Source organism: Camelus ferus, chromosome 32, assembly GCF_009834535.1.
Source record: "Camelus ferus isolate YT-003-E chromosome 32, BCGSAC_Cfer_1.0, whole genome shotgun sequence".
Lineage (NCBI taxonomy): Eukaryota > Metazoa > Chordata > Mammalia > Artiodactyla > Camelidae > Camelus > Camelus ferus.
Genome location: NC_045727.1, coordinates 21,258,850 through 21,281,326, shown reverse-complemented (window position 1 = coordinate 21,281,326; position 22,477 = coordinate 21,258,850). Strand labels below are relative to the sequence as shown.

The 22,477-nt window shown below is 55.5% G+C and overlaps 1 protein-coding gene across 5 annotated transcripts in view; it reads left to right on the top strand.

Moving 5' to 3' along the window:
• SFSWAP (splicing factor SWAP) overlaps window positions 1-17,253 on the top strand; it is a 66,626-nt gene extending 49,373 nt beyond the window's left edge. For 3 of the 5 annotated variants that reach the window (XM_032471728.1, XM_032471729.1, XM_032471732.1), the window contains exons 14-18: window positions 985-1,250; window positions 6,989-7,114; window positions 15,192-15,347; window positions 16,459-16,531; window positions 16,893-17,253. In XM_032471728.1, coding sequence (XP_032327619.1) covers window positions 985-1,250; window positions 6,989-7,114; window positions 15,192-15,347; window positions 16,459-16,531; window positions 16,893-16,958 — 687 coding nt within the window. In that variant the 3' untranslated portion in view covers window positions 16,959-17,253. The other 2 variants (XM_032471730.1, XM_032471731.1) reach the window with 2 other exon arrangements.
• The last annotated feature ends 5,224 nt before the right edge of the window (window positions 17,254-22,477 follow it).

The following is a 22,477-nucleotide window of genomic DNA, read 5'->3' as shown; positions in this document are numbered from 1 at the left end:
GAGGATCTGCTCCAAAGAGGTGGGGGAGGTCTGTATATGCGTGATTTTAGTGAAGGGGGCACGTGCAGTCAGGCTCACAGTTGGGCAGATGGTTGCTGGGCACGAGGAGCAGGTGTCACCGTTGATGATGTTAGTGCTTTTCCAGAAATGAGGAATGCAAGCGTTTGGGCTCCTAAAACCTCCTGAAAATGTCCCACTGTCTAGGGCCCGTTCTGCCAGTTTTCCCAGAGCACTGATCGCCCCGTTCCTGATCTCCACCCTGAACTCCCTTCAGGGTGTGTTGAAGGTCAGTGACCGTGGTGGCTCATGACCTCATCTTTGCAGAACTAGGTGGCTAGTGACAATTTTCTGTTTAGCAGTTGGCCCACAACACCGTGTGTATAAGGTGTGTAGCGAGATTTGACTTACATATATTGCAAAATAACCACCACAGTAACTTCAGTTTACATCCATCAGCTCATGTAGATACAAAAAAAGAAAGAACCGTGTTTTCCTTCTGACAAAGGGTTTTTTTTCATTCTTTTTCTGTTGAAGTGTAGTCAGTTAACAAAGAGTTTTTTAAAACAGAGAGGAACCTCTTCTAGTTCAGGCGAAGCAGAGTCATAAAAACCTAGTGCTCAGGTGTGAGAAATCCCCTCTTCAGTGGGAGTCGCAGCTGTTTGTGGAAGGGCGAGCATGGTGCCCTCCGTGCCCTGGTTCCCCCAACCCGTGCCCTGCCCCCCCCCCAGCGCCACTGCAGCCCGGTGCGCTTGGAAAGGAGCCGTGCGCGGGGAGCTCGCAGGCAGAGGCGGGCCTTCGTTCTCCTGGCCTCTGAGGAGCCGTCAGTCTCCCTGAGACGCCCGGCGATGTTTTTAGAGCCCCTGGGAGAGACGTGGTCCGCTCTGAGAGGTGTTGGTGCCTTACTGGTGAGAGGGCCCCAGAGCTGAAATTTTATAAATGCACATGTTACATGTTACATTTTCCCGGGTTTGCTTCCGTCCCCAGGAAGCCAGCGCTGCGTCCTGTCCCCTGCTGACCGGAGGCAGGCCTCTGCCGACTTCAGACGTTAAAGCCCCAGATGGGCCCCCGAGCAGAAGCAGAGACCCCCCGAGGGAAGAGGAGAGGGAGAAGAAGAAGAAGAAGCACAGAAAGCGGTCGCGGACCCGCTCGCGGTCTCCCAAGTACCACTCGTCGTCCAAGTCCCGGTCCAGGTCCCACTCAAAAGCAAAGCATTGTCTTCCCAGTGCCTATCGGACGGCCCGGCGCTCCAGGTGGGTGTGCAGGGCGCGGCTCCCCAGCCCGGACCCAGCCCGCGCGTCTGTGCGGGGACGCGTCCTGCCCGCTCGAGCAAGGGCCTTTCTGAAGCTCCTCAGCTACTGCTGGCTGTTTTTGAAAATAGATTTAAATTTTTAACAGATCTTGGAAGCAGGCCTAGCATGTTTGCTGAAATGTGTGGCCAACTTCACCGGGTTGGGGGTCTGTGGTTAGGTTGGAGCAGGTGGACTTAGCCGGGCCGGTTCCTTTTGAACGTGTAAAGCCGGAGCAGAAGGCCCCCTGCTGCGGCGGCGGGCACCTCCGCGCGGCGTGCGCGTGGGCACGGGGAGAAGGGCGCGCGGGGCGCACGTCCGTTCTCTCAGTTAAGCTGCCTCTGCACGTCTCCCACTCGCAGCCACTGTGTCACCAAAAGCCACCTTCACCGGGAGCCAGCTTTTGAGAAAGCAGCTTCACATTTCAGGCAGCAGGAGTAATACGTATGAAAACCTGTAAGATCACAGAATTTACTGCTTCATGAGGCACTTCTGTTTTGTTTTGTTCTGTTTTAAGCAACTGGCTCACAGGAGGTTCAGAAAAGCAGATTTCTGGTTTTAAAACTCCCATCGTACATTCTGGTTTGTTCCTGAGTGTTAGTTGGACCTCCCTGAGTTTCCCTTCAGCACAGCGCTTGCTTGCACGGCTGTGAACCAGCTTTTCCAACACAGTCGATGTTAGTTCCTTCCTCTCCGTGGGAAGAATGCGGACGCCCTGTGCTTTTTGCTTTCTGTGTTTGAAGAAATATGCTCACGTACACATGCGCCTCTCTGAATATGCCCCGAACAAGGTGCTTTTCCTGTTTCATCCAGACCAAGCCTTAAAGGCTTGCCTAGGGTCTACACTTACCTCCGGTGATAACGGGATTTGCCTCCGTGACGAGTAAATTTGATCTTTGGCGCCCTGCATCTTTGCTGGTCCTTCAGGAGTTCTGTCAGTCCTCACACACACACCCCCTTCATTGCTGTTCAATTAAAAGAACGGCTTTGCTGATGCATTTGCAGGTTTTGAAGGCCCCCAGACACGTGTGTGTATGTGCCAAGACTTCTTAAAGTTCCTTATGTGAGAAAACTTGTGACATCAAATAGTGGAAATAAATCACGCAGGCCTGCGCAAGCCCTCTGAGTACTAACACACCCAGTGGAGCTGACGCGTAAGCCCCCAGCTGGGGGGCGGGTAACTCCGGGCTCCTAGGGGGCTCTGTGGTCTGCGGCCTGCGCCTCCGCGTTGAGTGTCCGGCCAGCACAGTAGGCGCTGGTGCGTAGTATTGAAACGCGGCCCGTCTGCTCGGTTGTCAGGAGGGACGGTGTAATGGCCACGAGCTTTTCCCCAGACTGGTCTGTTCAGAACTGAAAGTGTTCGTGAAACATTTGGGATTACAAGTTTCTAGGTTTTTGTGCTTTTTATTAACCATCTGTAGTAGAATAAGTCATTTTATGTATAATGTTAATGCTCTTGAAGTAGCTTTTATTCTAGAACAGACTGAGTTACGTATGTTGTGTACGAGTACATGCTACGTTGTGAGCACGTTCAGTGCCGGCAAGTGCGAGGGGCACAGCCCTAACCCTGAGTTTGTGATTTTCAGTTAAAAGAAAACGGCGCCTCACGGTTTCAGTGTGAGCTCTGAGCCGACGGGCGGCCGACCTCACCCTCATTTGACCTACAGGTAAAATGGTTCGTGTGTAAACAGAGTGTTTCCGTAACTCGCGAACTTCTTTTCCAACCTCAGCGGCATCTGTGATACTTCGTTAGTGCTGGTCACGGCAGCTGGCTTCAGCTCACCAAGTCAGTCGGGTCTTCGGTGTTTGGTTTTGCAGTTCACAGCAAATACCAAGGCAAAGTGCAGCTGTATCATAAAAAAATTCTTTAATGGTTTTGTAAAACGGAACCTTCCGACTGTTTGTCCAGGAAGTTTTGCTCTGAAAGCTTGTGCGTGACAGTGATGCTCCCTGAAACCAGGGCCCTGCGGCGGGCTGGAGGTCTTGGCGGCGAAGCGGGGAGACCAGCTGTCCTGTGGGTGGGGCCTGAGCCCTGGGGACCCGAGTCAGATGAGTCACCTTCACCTTGAAGAATCCTGCCTCAGCTCTAATTTCTGAGACGAGTGTATCGTTCACTAACACTGCATTTTTTCCTAAGCTGGTTGCAGACCTGCTGTCTCAGTCCAGGCTCACACTGATCACCCAGCCAACAGCGACCGGGTCCAGGGATCCAGCTGGGTCTAGAATGCAGCGCTTACCAGACGGAGAGGCGCGTGTTCTCAGTCACGCGAACTGTTGACGTGTCAAAACAATTGTATTTTAACCAAAAAGTTGACGTTGTTAACCGTACTGTCATAATTCCTTCTTTAACTGTCCGTCTTTTCAGACAGACTAACTCGCTGCAGACGAAATGCCTACATAGTACGCAGCAGCCCTGCGTCTCGGGCCTGGCACGGCCTAGTCCGTTGTTCTGTGAAGGCGACTGCCAGCCCTGAGTGGGAGGGCGCGTGTTAGTGTTTCTGCTTGTGGTGGGGTTCCACAGTGGAAGTGGATTTCCCTTTGTATGCTAAATTGTCAACACCCTACGTAAATGTAGAAAGTTTGTTAACGTTAGAAAGCTCTTCTACATCGTGAGTGATTTTTATGTTAACATATTAACGTTCCTTATGGTTGAAGTCCCGTTTATCCAGCTGGTCTGAATTAGAGATAGCTGGGTCTCCAAGGTGAATCCGTCGTAGAAAAGTCTTCCGTTTTGGAAATTGGTCTGTTGCTTCTCAGAAGGAGCAGTAATTACCACAAGAAACCAGCACTGATTAAAGGCCGAGACGTTTGTCTCTGTCATTGTCCGCTCTCACATGACAGCAGGTTTATATTTTACTGGGATGAAGACGTACACATGGAGTTTACTGCCTAAAATTAAAATTTGGCTTTAGCGGCTTTAGGTGATTTAAAACTAACCTTAGTGAGACTGAAGCTTGAAGTTCAGTTTATTCTTGAAGCCTTTGATAAGCTCGCCTTTGGTGTCGTTTCACTGGTTAGTCGGCGTCTGCGGGGGGAGGTTCTCGGGAGGTTCGCAGCCTGCGTTTTGAGGCGCTCTGTGTGGGGGGGCTGCGTGGCTCCCCGTGCCGCGTCCAGAAGTGAAGCCCCCCGGGACTCTGTCTTGGCGGGGGGGTGGCTAGGACTTAATGTGGCTTTTTTTAACAATTATATTTACCGTTCAAAAAGGACTCAAGGAGGCAAAACTGGGGTCGTGTTTGGTTTGAAGTATGTAATTCCTCAGTTTCCCCATGATAAACTGCGTGGCAAACCCGTGAGGGTAACTGGTTTAACCTCCTGATCCTCATCCTTAAAGGAAGCTTGGGGCACTTGGCATCCCCACAAGCTGACGGCCCGCGTGCTGGTGTTCCGGGAAGCAAATTGAGAGCCACGGGCCGGCCCGCTGTGTTAATAGCAGTGTCAGGAGGGACGGGGGCGCGCTGGCCCCGGGAGGGGTTTGTTGGGTCCGCAGTTCAAACGTGAGAAGAGCCAAGGCTTGGGGGGCTCTTGGTTGCTCAGGCTGGTTGTCGGCACCAGGTCCTTGCTGCCGGCCCCAGTCCACTCGGTCAGCCCCGCGGGGACCTTGAGCGGTGAAGCAGCAGGACTGGAGGGGGTGGGGGAGATGAAACGGTTAAATGCTGGGGAAGGGGGGCCGTTTATAAATACCGCTGTCATTCAAACTGAAAGTTCCCTTGTGCCTTTATTTGAAACGAAACCATTATTATCCAAGGGAAAAAAAATCTGAGTAGCGTCATGCTTGAAATTTTTTGGATTCAGACTAGTTCATCTTTATGAGGCCTCTGGTCACACTGTACAGATGATTTACTTGCAAAGTGGAATTCCTGTTCCGTGCACTGTGTCATGGTAGCAATATTAAAAGCCTAATTAACAGAATAAAAGCATTGGAGCTTCTTTAATTAAAATAAAGCCTGGGTATTATCTGATACAGCTCACGGCCCTCAATTCTGAAATGGGCTTCTTTCCCAGGTAACTCGAAGTCCACCGGTAGTAGCCGCCGCCCTTTAGAGAAATCTAATACCGTTAGCTACCACAAAACGGCATTGTATTTCAAAGTTATGAATCTGCAGGCATTAAAAACAAATTCGTTGTTCCTGGTTGCTGAGTTTATTGTAGGATTCTGCGTGTAAGCGTTCCACAGGGTCTGTGGCTTTGATTAAGCTGAGCTTTCCCAGGGTTCTGCTTCCGCCCCGCCCAGCCTGTTCCGAATGGGAGGTGTGTGCCTCCTTCCGTGTCACAGGCCCACAGCCTCCCAGGCACGTGGGGCCCGGGCCCCGTCAGAGCAGCCGGCCGTGGCGGCGGCAGAGAGGACAGTTCCCAGGCAGCCTGGACCTCGGGCACATTCATCTCCTGGAGCTCTTTTGAGGGAAAACCTGCTAAAATGTCAGGGTGTCTGACCGACCTCACCTTTGTGATCTGTTACCTGAATCTCAGGAAGGGTCTGGCGGAGAAGAGGTGAAAACCGTCCTTTATATAAGCTGCAAGACGCTGTGTTAAGAGCTGTCCTGAGGCCGAGGCCGAGGCCGTGCGTCCCCGCGCCGGGCCGTTCCGGGGCCACGGTGCCGCACGTGTCAGGGGTGACTCGGGGCTCTCTCTGCGACCCGGCGCGGGGAGTGTGGTTACGGGCTTTGCGTCTGCAGGGTGTGTTGTTCGGGGGCGGTTCCTGGGACTGAGGCAACTCCGTGTGGGATTTCCTTGGACGGCAGAAGCAGACATCTCTTCTTTACATTGTTTTTGAGTGGGTTGTCATAGAGACGGAACGGAAAGAAATTGTTTTTTCCAGATTTCTGCTTACTTTAGGTCTTCCCTAAACAGTAATTTCACCAAAGGAACAAAAAACTAAAATAAGAGTCCTAAACCCATTGTTAAGCAGCGCTGCGCTGAGGACGTTGACCCTGCGGGTGAGGGTCTCACGCTGGAGTGCTGCATGCCGGGGTCCGTGGGGGTGCGGCTGCCCTGCGTGAATACGATGGTCCTTGTCTGGCACGTGAAAAGGAAGAATAAAATACTAGTGGGTAATTTTGTATCCAGGAAGCCTCATAAGCAGCTGTTCAGCTGGGACGCTCATGAGGAGGGCCTGGTGTGAACTGGACTGAAGGTCCGGGCGTCGCGCCGGCAGACGTGGAGGCCAGCAGGCCGTGAGACGAGTGTGAGTGAGAGAGGTCACCAGGTCCTCCTCTGACTTCATGACGCTCTGGTTTCTTCCTCTTGCCAGTGTTCAAAACAGGTAGAAACAGCTCACTTGAATCTCAGAGCCTTTCCTTTACCTAATTTGGTAGCAACATCCATGAGCTGGGGATTTCTTAAAGCGATCAGGTGGGCAAAGGCAAGAGGAAGGAAGAGAAAAGGCCCGTGAGCCGCGAGCCGCAGGGGGACATCCGGCCCTAGGGCGACCGTTTGGACCGGCAGCACGGAGCTCGCCTCCAGTGCCCCGGGTAGAGGGTTGGCGTCCGTGTGACAAGCGTCCTACAACGGGAGAGGGGAGCATCTCCGCCTCCAAGCGCGGACGCAGTGCTGCGTCAGCAGAGGAGTGAGGCTGGGGCGGGCCTCCGAAGGGCAGGCGGGGCCCCCGCGGGCTCGTTCTAGGGCTGACGGCTGCCTCAGTGGTGGACGTGCTCCCCTGCCCCCCCCCAAACACAGGACTGAAACGCCTGTCCTCCTCCGCACAGGTCCCGGTCCCGGTCCCCTCGGAGAAGAGCGCACTCTCCCGAGAGACGGCGGGAGGACAGAAGTGTCCCCACCGCCTACCGGATGAGCAACAGCCCCGGAGTCAGCAGGAAGCGGACCCGGTCCAGGTAGGCATCGGGTTCTCACGGACGCAGATCTGCTGGAAGGGACGGGGGAGACCTGGCGCACACGTTTCTAACACAGAGATGTAGGTCGTCGGGAAGTGGCGCTCTGGCCAGCCTGAGTGGTCCTGGCAGGGTGGTCCTGGCTCTGGAACTCAGATGCAGAGGGAGCTCTCCCGTGCTGGAACTGGGTGCCCTTTGGACCCCCACACACAGGGACGAGTGACAAGGAAAACCAGAAGTTTGAGTCTCAGGTGGATCCCTGCTGCTGCCCGGTGTCCAGGCCACAGCTTCCAGGAAAGGGCCGCAGTGTCCTCACGGGGCCTGAGAGCAGGGAGAGAGGGTCCATCCTCTGACGCTTTGACCACTGGGAGAGCCCTGTGTAGTTGAGAGCGAGGCCGGCTCCCATGTCTCTCGGGGAAGAAGCCCCAGCCATTGTGCCACATCCGGGCCCCCAGCTGTCCCTCCCGAGAGAGAGCTCGGGGCGGACCTCGCACATGGAGGCCTCGACACCCCCACTCAGCTAGGGGGGGCACGAGGACCTTGAGCCGGGGTCACAGTCAGCAGACCAGTGGGCATGTCCTCTCGGCCGAGGGGCGTGGTCTGAGCATTGTCCCGTCCAGCCTGAGCGATGGCACCTGCATGCTTTACGCGTCTTGGCGTCTGTGTTTCCATTGTACCCGAAAATGAGGGCGTCTCTGTTTTTGTGTCCCTGCCTGGGGTCAGCGCAGGCCCTGGCTCTTGGTGGGTGGACGAGGAGGGCTGAGGTGCCCAGAAAAGGCAGGTGCAGGTGTTGCACAGTGTAGTCCCGGATTTCATAATACTGTGCAGCTGAATGTGTGCATCGGACACGCAGGGTTCCAGAACCTTCCAAAGGACAGATCCGAGTTACAGGTGTCCCAGCTGTCACCAGACGAGCTCGTGCACAGCCTCTGAGACGCCCCTTCATCAGCAAGAGCCTGGCAACAGCGGGAGCAGTTCTGAGAGGCGTTGCTGCCTGAAAAACATCCCTGCAGTCTGGCTAGTTATGCGCTAGGCCCGTCAGCTGATAAAATGTCATCCCTCTTTCAACAGAAACATCAGCAAAGGAGCTATGAAGCTGGTAGATTTCAGCAAGGCTTCCTGTACAAACTCGCTCTGTTTATAAATTACACTTTGTGCCTTAGAACTCCCACGCTAAGCGTACGTGACTATGCCAGGATAATATGGTGAAGATTGAAGTCCATTTTAAATTTTATTCCTTATGCAAGTAATTGATATTTGAAATTTATCATCACCTTTGGTGTAGGTTAAGGGCTTGATCTAAAATTAATTCCTTATAAAAAAATTTTTTAAGTAAAAGTAATTCCTTATAGCAGAAGATGTAACGTAAGAGTTCTTGCTTTGCCCTCAGATTAACCTTTGCATGAAAAGAGACATCACTGGGGAAGGCGGTGATGTGTTAGGATTCCTCAGAACTTGCGTTGCCACCAGGACTTTAGTAAGCGTGCAAAAGAAGTTAAGGTCCGACTCACTGATAGACAGGATTAAAGCTGTGGCCTGACTCGGGGGAGCCGTGAGCCGCAGGGCAATGTGTGTGCTGTTAGTGGTCTTGATTATAAACCCGAGCCGTCTGTAGGGCCAGGGTGTGCTCTGTCACCAGGCGAGCTGTGCTAGCCAGAGGTCAGACCCCGGTGCCCCTCCACCCTTCTGCCCAGAGTAGGGGTGGGGTCTCTGTGCTGGTGTGGCAGCGGGTGACGGACTCGCCCACCAGGGCAGGGTCACGTGACCCCGACTGGGGGAGGCGCCTCCTGCCAGGCCCGAGGGAGTATTCCTACAAACTGATCGCTGAGTGCTTCCTTCACTGCCTTGTTTTTCCCGCAGGTCTCTTTCCTTACTAGAAGATGTTACTTGGTGTTTAAAATAGTGCGTGAACCAGCACGTGCCTCTGGCTCCACCCACAGTGTTAACATTTTGCCACGTGCACTTTTCTCGCTGGCTCCCTCTCCCTCCCTCGGTCCCCACTCCTTTACTGCTCCTTCCTTTGTGTGTGTGTGTGTGTGTGTGTGTGTGTGTGTGTGTGTGTGTGTGTGTGTGTGTGTGTGTGTTTCAGGACTCTGACAAGTCTGGGCTGGCTATGTCCTTGAAGGTCCCACATTGCACGTGTCGCACTGTGTCCTCTTGGCTACTTTCATGCTAACACTTTTGTCCGGACACTGATGTCCTGTGACCTCCCGTTGCATCACACCAGGGGACACACGGTGTCCCTTTGCCCCATGGCCAGCGGTGCTGAGTTCGAGCGCTTGGTTAAGGCTGCGTCTGCCGTGTGATCGTACCTTCCCCCTGTGAACTAACAGGTACCCTGCGGGGGGCCCTGGGGCAGGGTGAACGTCATGTTGCCGGCAGCTCTCTCCTCACTCCTTCTCTGAAGACCACCCCTCTTCGTTTCAGTGTCACTGTGGACTTGGGCTTTGATTTGCTGTGTGACAGTCCATTTGCACCACCACGTGCTGTTTGGCGGTGACACTGTCTCGCATTTGGCCCCACACCTGGGCTCAGCCGTGTCTCCTAGGAATCCTGGCTCCTTTTAGTGAGTGTTGAGAAATCTAGTTCTGGGCATGGTGAATGTTTTTAAAAGTAAAATTCATGCGAGTGTTTAGCCAAATCGTATCACAGTGCACTCCAACACGGTGTCCCAGTTACTTTACGACAGCAAGTAACAAGTGATTGGCTGTGGGGGGCTTGCCTTGAATTCCCAGTGCTCAGCACTGCGCTGAGCACGTCAGTCAGCGCCCGAGTGAGTGAACGGGAACGTGCTGCTGCTACACGGCTCTTACGTTATACGTGAAGGGGTGTTAATTCACAGACTTTGACAATTAAAGGATGCATATCGTAATTCCCTAGAGCAACCACTTAAAAAATAGCCAGAAATCCAATAGGGTATGTTAAGGAGAACCTTGAAGTGCTTTATTAATGCAAAAGAAAGCAGGAAAGTGGGGAGAGGGAAAAGGAACAGATGGACAAGTAGAAGACTTGAAGGTCGGTTCACCATCCATACAAGTAGCACACTAAGTGCAAGCAGACTAAAACTCTAGTTAAAAGGCAGAGATTTTGGATTGCCTTATAAGGCAAAAACCTAACACTAAGCTGCTTGCAAGGACACTTTAAATACACACATAGGTTAAAATATAAAAGATAGGAAAAGATACACCATACAGCGCTAGTAAGAAAGGTGGCGTGGCTGTATCAACAGGAAACCACGTAGACGTGAAGAAGTGGTGCAGAGGTGAGGACGGCCATTTCCTAATGACACAGGGTCAGCTCCTCACGGGCGTAATGTTTTACACGTGCTCGTCGAGTGAAAGCGCTTTACAATACTTGAGACAAAAGCTGACAGGACCGAAGGGAGACAGCAGACCAGCACTGTTGACCCACTAAGACCGCCGCCTGCGGCGCAGTGTGCGCGTCCCTGCGGAGGGCGCCTGGGACGGGCCGGCCTCCAGGCTGGGTCAGGTCAGGCCCATGTCCCGAGTGGGCCCGGGGCGCCCCGAGAGCTTCAGAGGGTGCGGGGCGGCTCCCTTACCACGTGGCTTTAGGGACAAAGGTCTACAAAGATGTCTGGAAAATGCCCAAATACTTGGAAGTTAACACATTTTAAATTGCTCATAGGTCAAAGAAGAACTCACAAGAGGAAGTAGAAAATACTCTGAAATGAAAGTGTGACATACTCAGATCTGTGGGTGCAGCTGTGCTCAGAAGGAAGTCAGTGGCTTCAGATGTTTATAGAAAACAGAAAGGTCTGAAACCTGTGCTCTATTCTTCCATCTTAAGAAGCTAGAAAAGGAGGCACATGGTAAGCCCAAAGCAAGTAGAAGCAAGGAAATAAGAAAAGATCAGAAATCAGCAGAACAGAAAACAGACCAAAGAGGGAAGTAGTCAGACCGAATGGTGGTTCTTTGAAAATGATCAAAAAGTGGTAAATCCTAGACCGATCAGGAGTGAAAGACCCTACAGACGTGGAAAGGACGGTAAGGGAGCAAACCTCATTCCAGGGAGTTTGACCACTTAGGGGACGGTGGAAATGGCTTGAAAGAAACAAACCACCAAGCTGACAGCAGCAGAAATAGGGAGTGTGCATAGCTCATGTCTGCTAAAACCGTTCCGCAGAACTCTAGACCCAGATGGCTTTTATCAGTAAAGTCCAACAAACATTCAAGGAAAGGGGGATCCAACTTTATAGACACTTCAAAGGAGACGGGAGAGGGAAGCCTTCTCAGCTGACCTCCCGAGAGCAGCCTGGAGCCGTGTGCAGGTGCGTGTGCGTGCGTGGTGTGTGTTTGCCGTGGGCAAGGGGGTGTGAGCGTGTGTGCAGTGCGGCGTGTCTGCGCTGGGGGGACGTGGATGCGTGTGCTCACACACGTGTGTGTTCACAGACTAACGCCCTCAAGAGCATAAATGCAAAAGTCTGTAGCAAAATATTAGCTGGTTTCAGTCCAGCAGCTTCCTACAAGGGTGATACGTCCGGACCAAGTGGGGTCTGCCTCAGGAATGAAGGTTCTTTACCATCAAAACCAACCGTTGCAACTCCCGGTATCCACAGAGTAAAGGAAGAAAGCGTGTGACATCTCAGCAGAAACAGAAAAGGTACTTGACACGGTTCACCCCCCGCAAGGGAAACGTCCTCCCTCAGAGACAGGGCATCTCTGAACGCCCCACGGCTAACGCCGCCCTTGCTGGTGGAAGACCGAGGGCTCCCCCGCCAGCCGGAAACAAGGCCAGGGCATCTGCTCCGCGATGCAATGGGAGGAAAGGAAATAGAGGCAAACGGTCGCACAGGGAAAAAGGAAGTGGCCTTTCTGCACAACTACGGAACATCCTAAGACTTCGGTAAAGTTTATTTCTATATACTGGCCCAGAACAATTGAGCAGTGAAGTTGAAGACGATGCCGTTCATGACGGTCTCGACGAAACAAGCTACTTACGGGTGAATGTGAGGAAAGAGATGCAGGCTCTCCCTGCGCTGAGCCACGAAGCCGTTCGAGAGTGTGTTCAAGAAACTTCAGTAAATGGAGAGAAAGCCCACATTCTTGGCTTCTCGGGACAGAAGGCTGAGCATTGCTTACGTGGCCCTTCTCCGCCGACTGACCTGCAGAGCCCGTGCGGTCCCGGTCGGCGCTCCCTGGGCCTTTCCACAGAAACCGGCAAACTGACTGCAGTCAGAACAGCCTCGGGGACTCCATTGGAGGACTTGTCCTGCCAACTGCAGACGCCTGAGGACGCTGGAGTGAGCCGCGTGCCCGGTACACCTGAAACAGGCGCGGAGTCCAGACGATGAGTGAGGAAGGGAAGTCTTCTCGGCAGAACTGGACTGAACAACTGGGCGTCAAAACGGAAGGGAAACAGTGCCGTGTACCCCGGACGCCGGGCGGGACTCACGACGGATCACGGGCCTGAATGTGGAGGCTGGAGCCGTCCAGTCTCTGAAGGAAACGAGGAGAGACGTTCATGACCTTGGAGGGGGCAGAGATTCCCAAGGGCATAGAAAGCCCCGCCTTAAGAGAAAAACATAATAAATTTGACTTTGTTGACATTTAAAACTGCATTTAAAAGGCCCAGTTAAGGAAGTGCAGGCCCCAGACTGGGAGAAATCTCTGACACAGGCCTGCATCAGTTCCAGGCAGACAACCCAGTTAGACAAGGGGCAGATGACTTGCAAGGAAGACATTGCGTAGAAGAGTATGCAGGTCGGCAGCGCGGCCAGCACAGGACCGGGTGCTCAGCACCGTCAGAGTCTCGGGGAAATGCAGGTTAAACGCCAGTGGGGTGCTGCTTCACGCGGGAAGAAGGGCTGGAAGCAAGACTGGACGTTTCTAAGCGTGGACAGGCGTGTGAGCGGCTGCGATGCGGCGGGGGCGGGGACGGCGCCACGCGGGGAGCCGCTCAGTCTGGTGAAGTTAGACACACGCTGCCCCGTGGCCCGGCTGCGCCCGTCTGAGCTGTTCACACACCATCAGCACTTGACCACAAAAGCAACTTGATTGCAGTCGCCAAAAACTGGGAACAACCCCAGTGTCTGTGGACAGGAGAGAGGCTGAACACAGGACGGCAGATCCAGAGTGTGGTCCTCCCCACAGCGCAGAGACCGAGCCCCTCCCGGGGAGCCACAGGGACACCACTGGGCAGAAGCTCCCGTTTACCCACAGGCTTCAGCTACGTGAGAGACGTCACAGCAGCGGGCCCCGTCGCGGTGCGGAAGGGGGAGCAGGCGACTGAAAGCAGCAGCGGGGGCCCTCCTGGGGCGCTCCCGAACATGACGGGTCTGCATCTCACTGCGTCTGCGACCTCGCCAGAGCCCAGCGGACAGCACGTGAGACCTTTGTGTTTTGCTGGATGTACAGCGCACCTCGGTTTTAAAAAACAAAAAAAAGGATCACTTAATTCCTTAAGCAAATGCTTAGAAAGTTTTGTCACATGAGGTCAGGCTGTCGTGCTCGTGAACCTGGTTCCCCGTTCGGGAGGGCTCGCCTGCCTTTTATGACGTCAGCCACGGCAGCTTGGCCAGACTGGGGGCTTAGATCATTCGGACGGACTTCACATGCTGCTAAATAGTTTATTTTTGTGAATGCTGCTTCCTGTGAAATCCCAGCCATGAGTTTACAGACACTAGAAGTCACCTGATCTCCGCAGTTTAGGAAGTAGGCCTGCTCTGTGAGTCTCCCCCGCACCCAGCCCAGGCACAGCCTCTCCTGCCTGGCCTGCCCGGTCCTGGCTGTCCAGGGACGCGCTTCCTGGGGCGGGGCCTTCTGGTCCTTGATGCAGATCCGGGAGGCCACGCCCCGCCGGGGGTGGGACCAGCCTGCGCCCCTCCATCCTTCGTCGTCAGAGGCCCTGGAGCTGGACCCGCACTCCGCAGACTGAGGGGCGGGGGCACCAAGGACATGCCCTGGTGCGCGGCAGGGCAGGGTGACAGGTGAACTGGTCCAGGGGGTGAGGAGGCGTGTGGACAGGCCCTGGGTGCCTCCGGGTCAGGAGGGGCTGTGAGCCACCCCAGTCCTGTGGAGCCAAGAGGGGTCTGAGCCGAGCAGGCAGTGACCCCAGGGCTTCTGTATTAATGCTGCTGGCACTGGAGCACTGGTGAGAGCGCTGCCCGCGAGGGCGCGGGCAGGTGGGGGACATGAAGCGGGCCTTCCAAGGTCCCGTTCCTGTCCCCTCACCCAGCAGCTCACGGCTGGGGATTTCCCTGGAGGGGGAAGGGAGGGGAGACAACAGAAACTGTCAGTGATGACATTTCCCTGCAAAGAGCCGCCCAGCTGTTCTGCGCGGGGCTCCTAGAGGGCGGGTGACCAGGGCCTGTCCCAGGAGGAATAGGGCGGGGGGCTGGGCTCGGCGCTCTCACCGCCCACACGTATCCTCTTCTCTTTCTCGCTGTGTTTAGTGGGTGGGAAGGGGGTCCCAGGGCAGGCTGTGGGATGGAGTCAGACCTGCAGGAAGCTCAGGGGCCACTGTCTGGGCAGGAGAGCAGAATGGGCTCGGTGAGCGCAGGCCGTGGGTCCCCAGGGGGAGGAGGACCTGGGGGCGTTTCTGCTGTGAGACCGGCAGGCCTTGGAGAGGGGAGGCCGTGAGCGAGGCAGGGCTGTGGAGGGAGAAGGGCCCTAACCTGGCGGCCCGGGGCAGCGTGCCCAGCGCTCTGCCATCAGCCTGTCCCCTGCGCACCAGGAGGGCAGACACGCTGGGCTCCGTGCGTTCGGGGCTTTTAACAACTCCCCATTTCTCACTGGAAATCCCGGTTTGCTCAGCGTAAAAGAGCAAGCAGCACGAACAGCGCTTGGTTACTGGATCGTAAACGCAGATAAAGTGCTGGCTGTGTTTTAAGCCCCACAGGCACCAGCTTCAGGACTGGCAGGCGGGGAAGGTGGTCTGCGTTTCACTCCTGCACAGCTTTTATTTTGCTGCATCCATCAGTTTCTAGTTAAATAAATCATGTATGGTTTTTAAAAGGAGTTAACGTGTAGAGAAAGGTGAAATTGTCCAGCCGTCCTTGGGAAGCCCCCAGAACTCGTTCAGAGCCAGCGTGTGCCTTTGTCTAAATCTGCGTTCCTTCCAGAAGCCCCCACGAGAAGAAGAAGAAGAGACGCTCGCGGTCCCGGACCAAGTCCAAGGCCGGGTCTCAGCCAGCCTCCCCCAGCAAGCAGGCCACGCGCCGGCACTCAGCCAGCATCTCTCCCGTGGAGAGTCGGGGTTCCAGCCAGGAGCGCTCCAGGTAACACCCCAGCCCCAATGGCTGGGCCACAGGGCACTTCTCGTGGGGTGCAGGGAGGAGCGGGCTGCAGTCCCCCACATCCTCCTCCAGTGTCCCCCAGGCTCTGAGTGAGCAGAAGGTGGGCACTGAGGACCCCAGAACCAGGGCCCAGCCCCGGCAGCACCCTTACAGAAGCGGCCTCCCGTGCCCCTGCCCCCTGCCCCCTGCCCGGGGCAGAGGGAGCCTGGGAGCGGGTGTGGGGCAGGCCCCTCCCGTGAGCGGGCTTCCTGTTGTCCAGGCAGCTGGGAAACCATGCGGCGGAGTCAGCAGCCATTCCCCCAGCCAGCATTTCTCATCACCCTGATGATGGCTGCGGCGTCCTCACTGGGCCACAGAGCCCAGTGTGGTCAGAGCCGGGCGCAAGCCCCGGGGTCCAGGTCATGGGGACACAGAACCACCTGTCCACCCATCGCTCACTCAGCCAGAGCGGGCGGGGGCCAAGCCGTCCCTTCTGACGTGCAGGCTGCAGGGATGTCGGATCCCGTGCTGACTGTCACAGGGTCACCCTGGTCAGCCGCGGAGACACGGGCGTCCCCCGGCCGGCGCGAGTGGCTCCCCCTGACCGGCCACCCTTGGTTGTCGGGAGGCGTTCGCCAGACAGCCCTGTTCACGAAGCCAGGGCCCCACCCAGAGCCGGGGCGGGGTCGGCGTCCTCAGGGACCCGTTCTCCCATCCCTGCTCGTAGACCTGTCGCTTCCGTAAGTGTGGATCCCAGGCACCCCCAAAACCAGAACTTGCAGCGGATCAGAATCTAAGCTGTAGCTTCTTTAAAGGCAGGACGTGAGTGAGCGCAGGCCCAGCCCACGGTTGTGTCACCTCCCACCGGGGGTCCGGGCGGCGGCCCCTGGCGCCTGCTGCTTCTGTCCTTTCCTCCATATTTTTGTCAGTTTGTTTCTTATGTAATGTTCATATGAAAATACTTTTGAGTTAGGTTGCATTTTATAAAATATTTCGAATGTATGTTACGTAAAATATAAAGGTAAAATACATGTATATAATGTTGATTTTTTAAGATACTGGAAACAAAGTCAAGTGGCTTTTTAGGCCTCTGACCTCTCTCTACTCGCATTAGGGGAGTTTCTCAGGAAAAAGACGGTCAGATCTCCTCGGCAATCGTCTCCTCCGTACAGAGCAAAATCACTCAGGTGAGGCGGGGTGGTCTCTCGTCCCCCCGTGTCTGTGTGAGGGGCTGGTTCTCACGGTCTGTCTCCTAGTTTCAGGGGGACTGACGGGGTCCTGGGCTGGTCGCCCGGAGGCGGGTGGTGTCGCCATTGTCCCTGACCCTCCCTTCCCGGGGCAGCTGTGTGGCCTGTGAGCCAGCCTCAGGACCCAGCGGTGGGGGGGACAGCGCCCTGCCCCTGGATGTGTTCACAGCCACCAGCACGTCTCCCCAAGCCTCCTCGGGGTCCTTACCCATTAACACTTTCATAAACGGCTTCACCGTGTGGACCGTCCTTCCCGAGTCCTGACGGAGCCCACAGACATCCCCCGTCTCTCCCCGCGCAGGACCTCATGGCCAAAGTAAGAGCGATGCTCGCGGCTTCCAAAAACATGCAGACCAGTGCCTCCTGAGACGCCCGGGCCGTGGCAGTGGGCAGCCGTGGCACAGAGCCCGGGGCTCCCGCGTCGGGGAGCCCAGAGCCGGCAGAGCCGCGGTGCCCGCTCCCGCAGGCCCGTCGCAGGCCCGTGCGCGCCCCCCCAGGGCCCCTGGACAGCTGGCGGGTTCTGTAAATTAACTTTTGATGACATTTTCAGCTTAAGATTTTTGACCAGCAGTCTCTTACCTGTATATTTGTAAATAATATCATGTTTCTGTGAAAATGTATTATCAAATAAAATGGGAGGAAAACACCTTTTCTAGCCAGTAGCTGTGGCCGTTTCTTCCTTGTTTGGCCTGTGAGTTTTACTGCTTGTCCCCTGTCCTTGGCCCCAATGCTTGCCGCGTGGACGTCGTAGCGACGTGGCTGTGGGCGCAGCTGTACCCCTGGCTGCAGTCCGAGCGCGGTGCTCCCTGCCGTCTGAACGTGCACGTCAGCTTGTCACCTGAGCCGTCGAACCTGCTCGCCGGGCTTGCTCAGACCCCGGGCCCCAGAGTCCCGTGGGGACAGGCCCCAGGTACACGTGGCATCGTCGGCAGGACACCTGGTGGGCGCCGTCCGACCGCAGGGCCCCCCGCCACGCTCCGGAGCTCATCTTCCAGAGCGTCCTGTGAACTGACAGAAGACCGTTTCCTCCGCAGCAGACAGAGCTGGAACCAGGGCCCCTCACACTAGCAAGGGAGGTGTTTGTTGACTTCAATAAAATCAGGACGTCAAGATGCATTTCCTTCCCCCGTTATCGGTAACAGACTTGTTCAGGATGAGCACTTCAGGGTTGGAGACACATTAAGCTGTTCTACAGAAATTATAATGACGCCTGGTTTCCAGGCTGGGCCTCGAGGTTCACGCTTACCCCCGCTGTGGAGTCGGGGAGCAGGGGGGGGCAGGGGTGGGGAGGCGATGCTGGGGTTGCAGACACAGGATCTGCCTGCCTGGCTGAGCCTTGGGAACGTCCAGGGAGGAGGCAGGTGGCCAAAGGAGTCAGAGACCAGAGGGAATGGCCCGGGACCAGGTGCTGGGGACCCCCGCACTGAGGGGCTGGGCGGCTGAGCGGGGCGCTGAGGGGCCACAGGGACCAGGAGTCACCGGGCATCCACAGCCCCCGCGGTGGTCAGTCCAGGGGCCGCCTGGAGGGCGGGAGGAATCAGCCTCCCCTCAAAGGGGGAGGGTTCTTTCTGAGACCGTCTGGTGCTGCTGGGGAGACGGCACCGGCCTTGCGTCTTCACAGAAACATACTATTTACAAATATACAGATGCGAACACACCTGAAGGCAGGTGGTCACAACTGCATGGAGGAAAAGACAAAAGTGGGAGTGGAGGCGAGGGCAGAGGGCGCAGCAAGCCGACATCTCTAAGGAGGTGATGTGGGGCCAAGACCTACAAGGAGTAAAGAGGTGTGGCAGGGAGCTGTGGGGCTGTGGGGACCGCAGGGAGCAGGTGCAAAGGTCCTGAGGCAGGAGTGTGCCTGGAGTGGTGGAGACAGAGCCGGAGGTCAGGGGCTCTAGCAGGCCAGGGTGCGGAGCAGGACTTGTGCCCCCAACAGCGTGGGGCAGGTGGTGCCACCCATTCTCCGGTTTAGGATCAGCGTGTAGGAGGCAGGGTGGGCACAGGACAGCCAGGTGTGTCAGTGTCCTGCACGGCCACCCAAACTACCACCAGCAGGGGCCGAAAGCGCTAGAGTTTATCCTCTCAGTTGTAGCGGCAAGAAGTCTGAGACCCAGGTGTGGTCCAGCTGGTTCCTCCTGGAGGCGCTGAGGGCAGATCTGCTGCTGCTGCTCGGCTCCTGGTGCTGCCAGCATCCCGGCCGCTCCACGGTGTCCTTGGCTTGTGGCTGCGCAGCTCCCATCTCTGCCTGCACCCCTCTGTGTGCTTCCCCCCTTCCCACCCCTCTGAGGACACTCGTCATTGGACTCAGCCCCACCTGGACAGTCCAAGGCGGCCTCGTCTCCAGCGCCTTAACCGTGTTTCCACCTGCAACAGCTTCTTTCCAGATCAGCTCACGTTCTCAGCTTCCTGCTGGACATGAATTTGGGGGGGACATCATTCAAGCCCATCACCGTGTGCGTGGGGGCCTGTCCCCTTCTCAGCACTCTGCGAAATCACAGTCCAGCCTAGATTCGATGACGCACAGTAACTTGGCTTTTCCTCAGCTTCACAATGTGCCAACCGCTGCGAGTAGCTGTGAACTACGCAGTGGGGCCAGAGAGCAGCGGCCGCACGGCCAGACGCGAGCGGGCAGGGCAGACCTGCCGGCGCTCCACTGGCTCTGTGCCTGGAGCAGACCCCTAAACCTGCATCCCTGCACTTGCTCCCTTCCTTTAAGGCTGTGCCTCCCGCCCAGACAATACACCCTTTTAAAGCATACTGTGCAATCATCAACCACGCTCTAATTCCAGAACATTCCCATCACCCCAAAATAAACCACTGACTCCTTACCCATCAGCCCTCCCCTCCCTCTCCCCCAGCCCCTGGCAACCACCAACCCTGCTTCCCGTCTCTCTGGATTTGCCAGTTCTGGACGTTTCCTATAAACAGAATCATACACTATGTGGCCTTTTGTTCCTGATTTTTCCCCTTACGTAGTACTTTCCAGGCCCTCCCAATGCCACAGCATGCACCAGAACTTCACCTTTTTTAGGGCTGAATGATACTCCACTGTATGGACACAAAACTGTTCATTCATCAGTCGATGGACAATTTGGGCTGTTTCCACTTTGGGGCCATTATGAATAATATGCAAGTTTTTGTGTAGACGTAGGTTTTCAGCTTCGGTTCATTTTTAAACTGGGAGAAGCTACACACCTCCACACAGGGATGCCACTAGACTAGCGCCCAGCACACAGGAACTGGATGACAAGCCTGGAAGGGGGTGCAGGGCGTCTCCCGAAAACTCCCCCTTCCAGCACCTGCACCCCAATTTTCCTCTGGAGAGCCACCCCTCCCCACCTTGGGGGTGGAGGTGGGGCTGACAGACCCTCAGCCCAAGACGCAGGCCGGCCGATCAGAACTCACCTCCACTCAGCCTGGTGATGGGCCTCCTCTTCTGGGCAGGAGTTGGGAGCAGGCAAGGTCAGCCTCATGGAAGAACACAGCCAAAGGGAGGAAGTGGAGCCCAGAAAAGGAGTCTCTGAGTCCAGAGCCCCTGGAACCAGCCATGCCTGAAGCCAGTATCCTAGTTTTCCCTTTTAGTCTGGGTTTCTCTGAGGCACCTGAATTGACCACGGGGCCAAGGGGCCAGAGACCCATTCTGGACAGAAGATGAAACTCAGCCTGAATGTCTCAAAGCACATCCCACAGACAACTGCAACAGTTAGAATGTCTCCTCTTCAAATACCGAGAGATGAATACAAGGGATGGGGTCCACATCACTAAACCCCCTGGACTGACAGAGACAGAGGGGGGTTTTTCTGTAGGAGGCGCTGAAGTCCAAGAAGGGGAGAGTGGATGGCAGGCAAGGCTGGATCAAGGGGCTCAGCAGAGATGACATCCGTGTGTCTCTGTGTACACGTGGTAAATGGAAAAACATATTTGTTTTATGGGGGCTTTCTGCTTTCTGCTTTTTGTTTCCCAGAATTCGTTTTCACTTAACAATATGTCTGAGTAGCCACGCTGTTACACCTGGATCCAGTCCGTTCTTTCCCACTTCAATATAGTGGTCCATCTTTGCAGTATATCTGGGTATGTTCAGCCCAGGGCAGCCACCGGCTTATACAGCACCTGTGGGTCTCAGAAAAGGTGCCCATTTCTCCAGAGGGCCATGGCCCCACTCCAAGAAACACAGGCCAGCAAACAGGGTGCAGGGGGGCCTCCCAGGGTCACCCTGGTCCTTGACCACAGGTAGCCCCATCATACGGTTAGACAGTTTTTGATTTTACTATTACATCCTGCATTAGCTTTCTTGTGCAAAGACGAGAGTGTTTTTCTGGGGCAGACACCAAGAATGCTGGGCCATAGAAAATGTACTTTTTAAATTTTAATAGCTGCTCCCTGATGGCCTTCCAGCAAGGCTGTACCAGCTGGCAGTCCCTCCAGCAGCACCAAAGCCCCCACTTCCCTCCTCAGCGCATGATGATATACGACTTTCTCAACATTGCCCATCTGATGGGTGAAAAGTGGCTTTTCCTCAGTGCTTGGATTCTGGCCACGTTCAAATGCCAGAACTCAGTGGCAGGCTTGAAGAGAAAACAGCTTCATGGTATCACATAGCCCCCACCATGAAGTGACGTGTCCCCGGATGTCTAGCCAACCATGGTTCCCGCACCGTTCACCAGCCACCATCTGGACCTATCTGGGGAGAACCAGGTCCGTCTGGAGGCCCTTCTTATGTTTGTGACCCTAAGACACTGTCTCTTCACCACCTTCCATGTTAATGCCTCCTACAGCCCCTCAGCCAGCACTCCCCCTCCAAGTCCTCAAATGCAGGAAGAACTCTGTTACACGATGGGGTCGACAGCTCCAGCATCTCTTCTGAGCCCCTTGATCCAGCCCTGCCTGCCATCCACATGCCTTTACTCTGACGTCAGCATCTCCAGCTTCCTTCAGAAAACCCTTCCCACCATCAGCGCAGGCAGTTCAGCTAATGTCCATCCCCTGGCCACACGGTTGGTTCAGGGATGGACACACGATTCACAGCATCCAATGAGAGACAGCCCTGGGACTGTGGCTTGAGAAACTGTCTACTGGGTTTCCTAAGCTGGAAGAGTGTGGGGCGCAGCTGCTCGCCCTGTGTTTGCTGCCATTTCGAGAAATCTTGCCCGAGGATGAAGCCAACACAGAGATGGAGAGAGAGACCGTATTCCAGTCACATTCTTGTGCAACTTGATCCAGCCTTGCCTGACGTCAGTGTGCTCTAAGATGCCCCAGTTTAACGAGCCCATAAATTTCCTTTCCTTGTCTAGAGCCAGTCTGAGCTAGGTTTCTGCCACTGGCACTTGAGCAAAGTTGGGGGATGTGCCTGTGAAGGGTCACCGTATGCAGGCTGCCTCACTGCCCGCAGTCTCGACATGCCAGTACAATGGTCTTCTAAGCAGACGCAGAATCTCCATGCTCAGAAGGGGCCACTGAGGCTCTGAGACAAACAGGAATAGGAGGAGCAAGACCCCAGCTGGCGGAGGACAGTGGGGAGGGGGCTCTGCCTGGAACCCAGTCCTCATCTGGGTAGAAGGGACCCCTGTCTTGGCAGCACCAGCCGTGATTGGGGGGGGGGGGTGAAGTGGTGGGGGAGGGGAGCAGTTGTAGCCCAGTAGGGTGAGGGGTATTTGCATTTCAATCTCAGCCCCGCCCACCACCACTCCCACCTCCACCCGCCACCCCTGTGCCCTGTCCAATATCCTTTGGCTCTGTGGCCTTCCAAGTCCCTCTGGGCCTCACTTTCCTCATCTGAAAAATGGGAATGATAGTTTCTGTCTCAAAAGATGTGAGAAGTGAATGAGATTAAATACAGTAGGCGCTGAGCACGTGCCGGGCACACACTAACCTCCCAAGAGGCGTCAT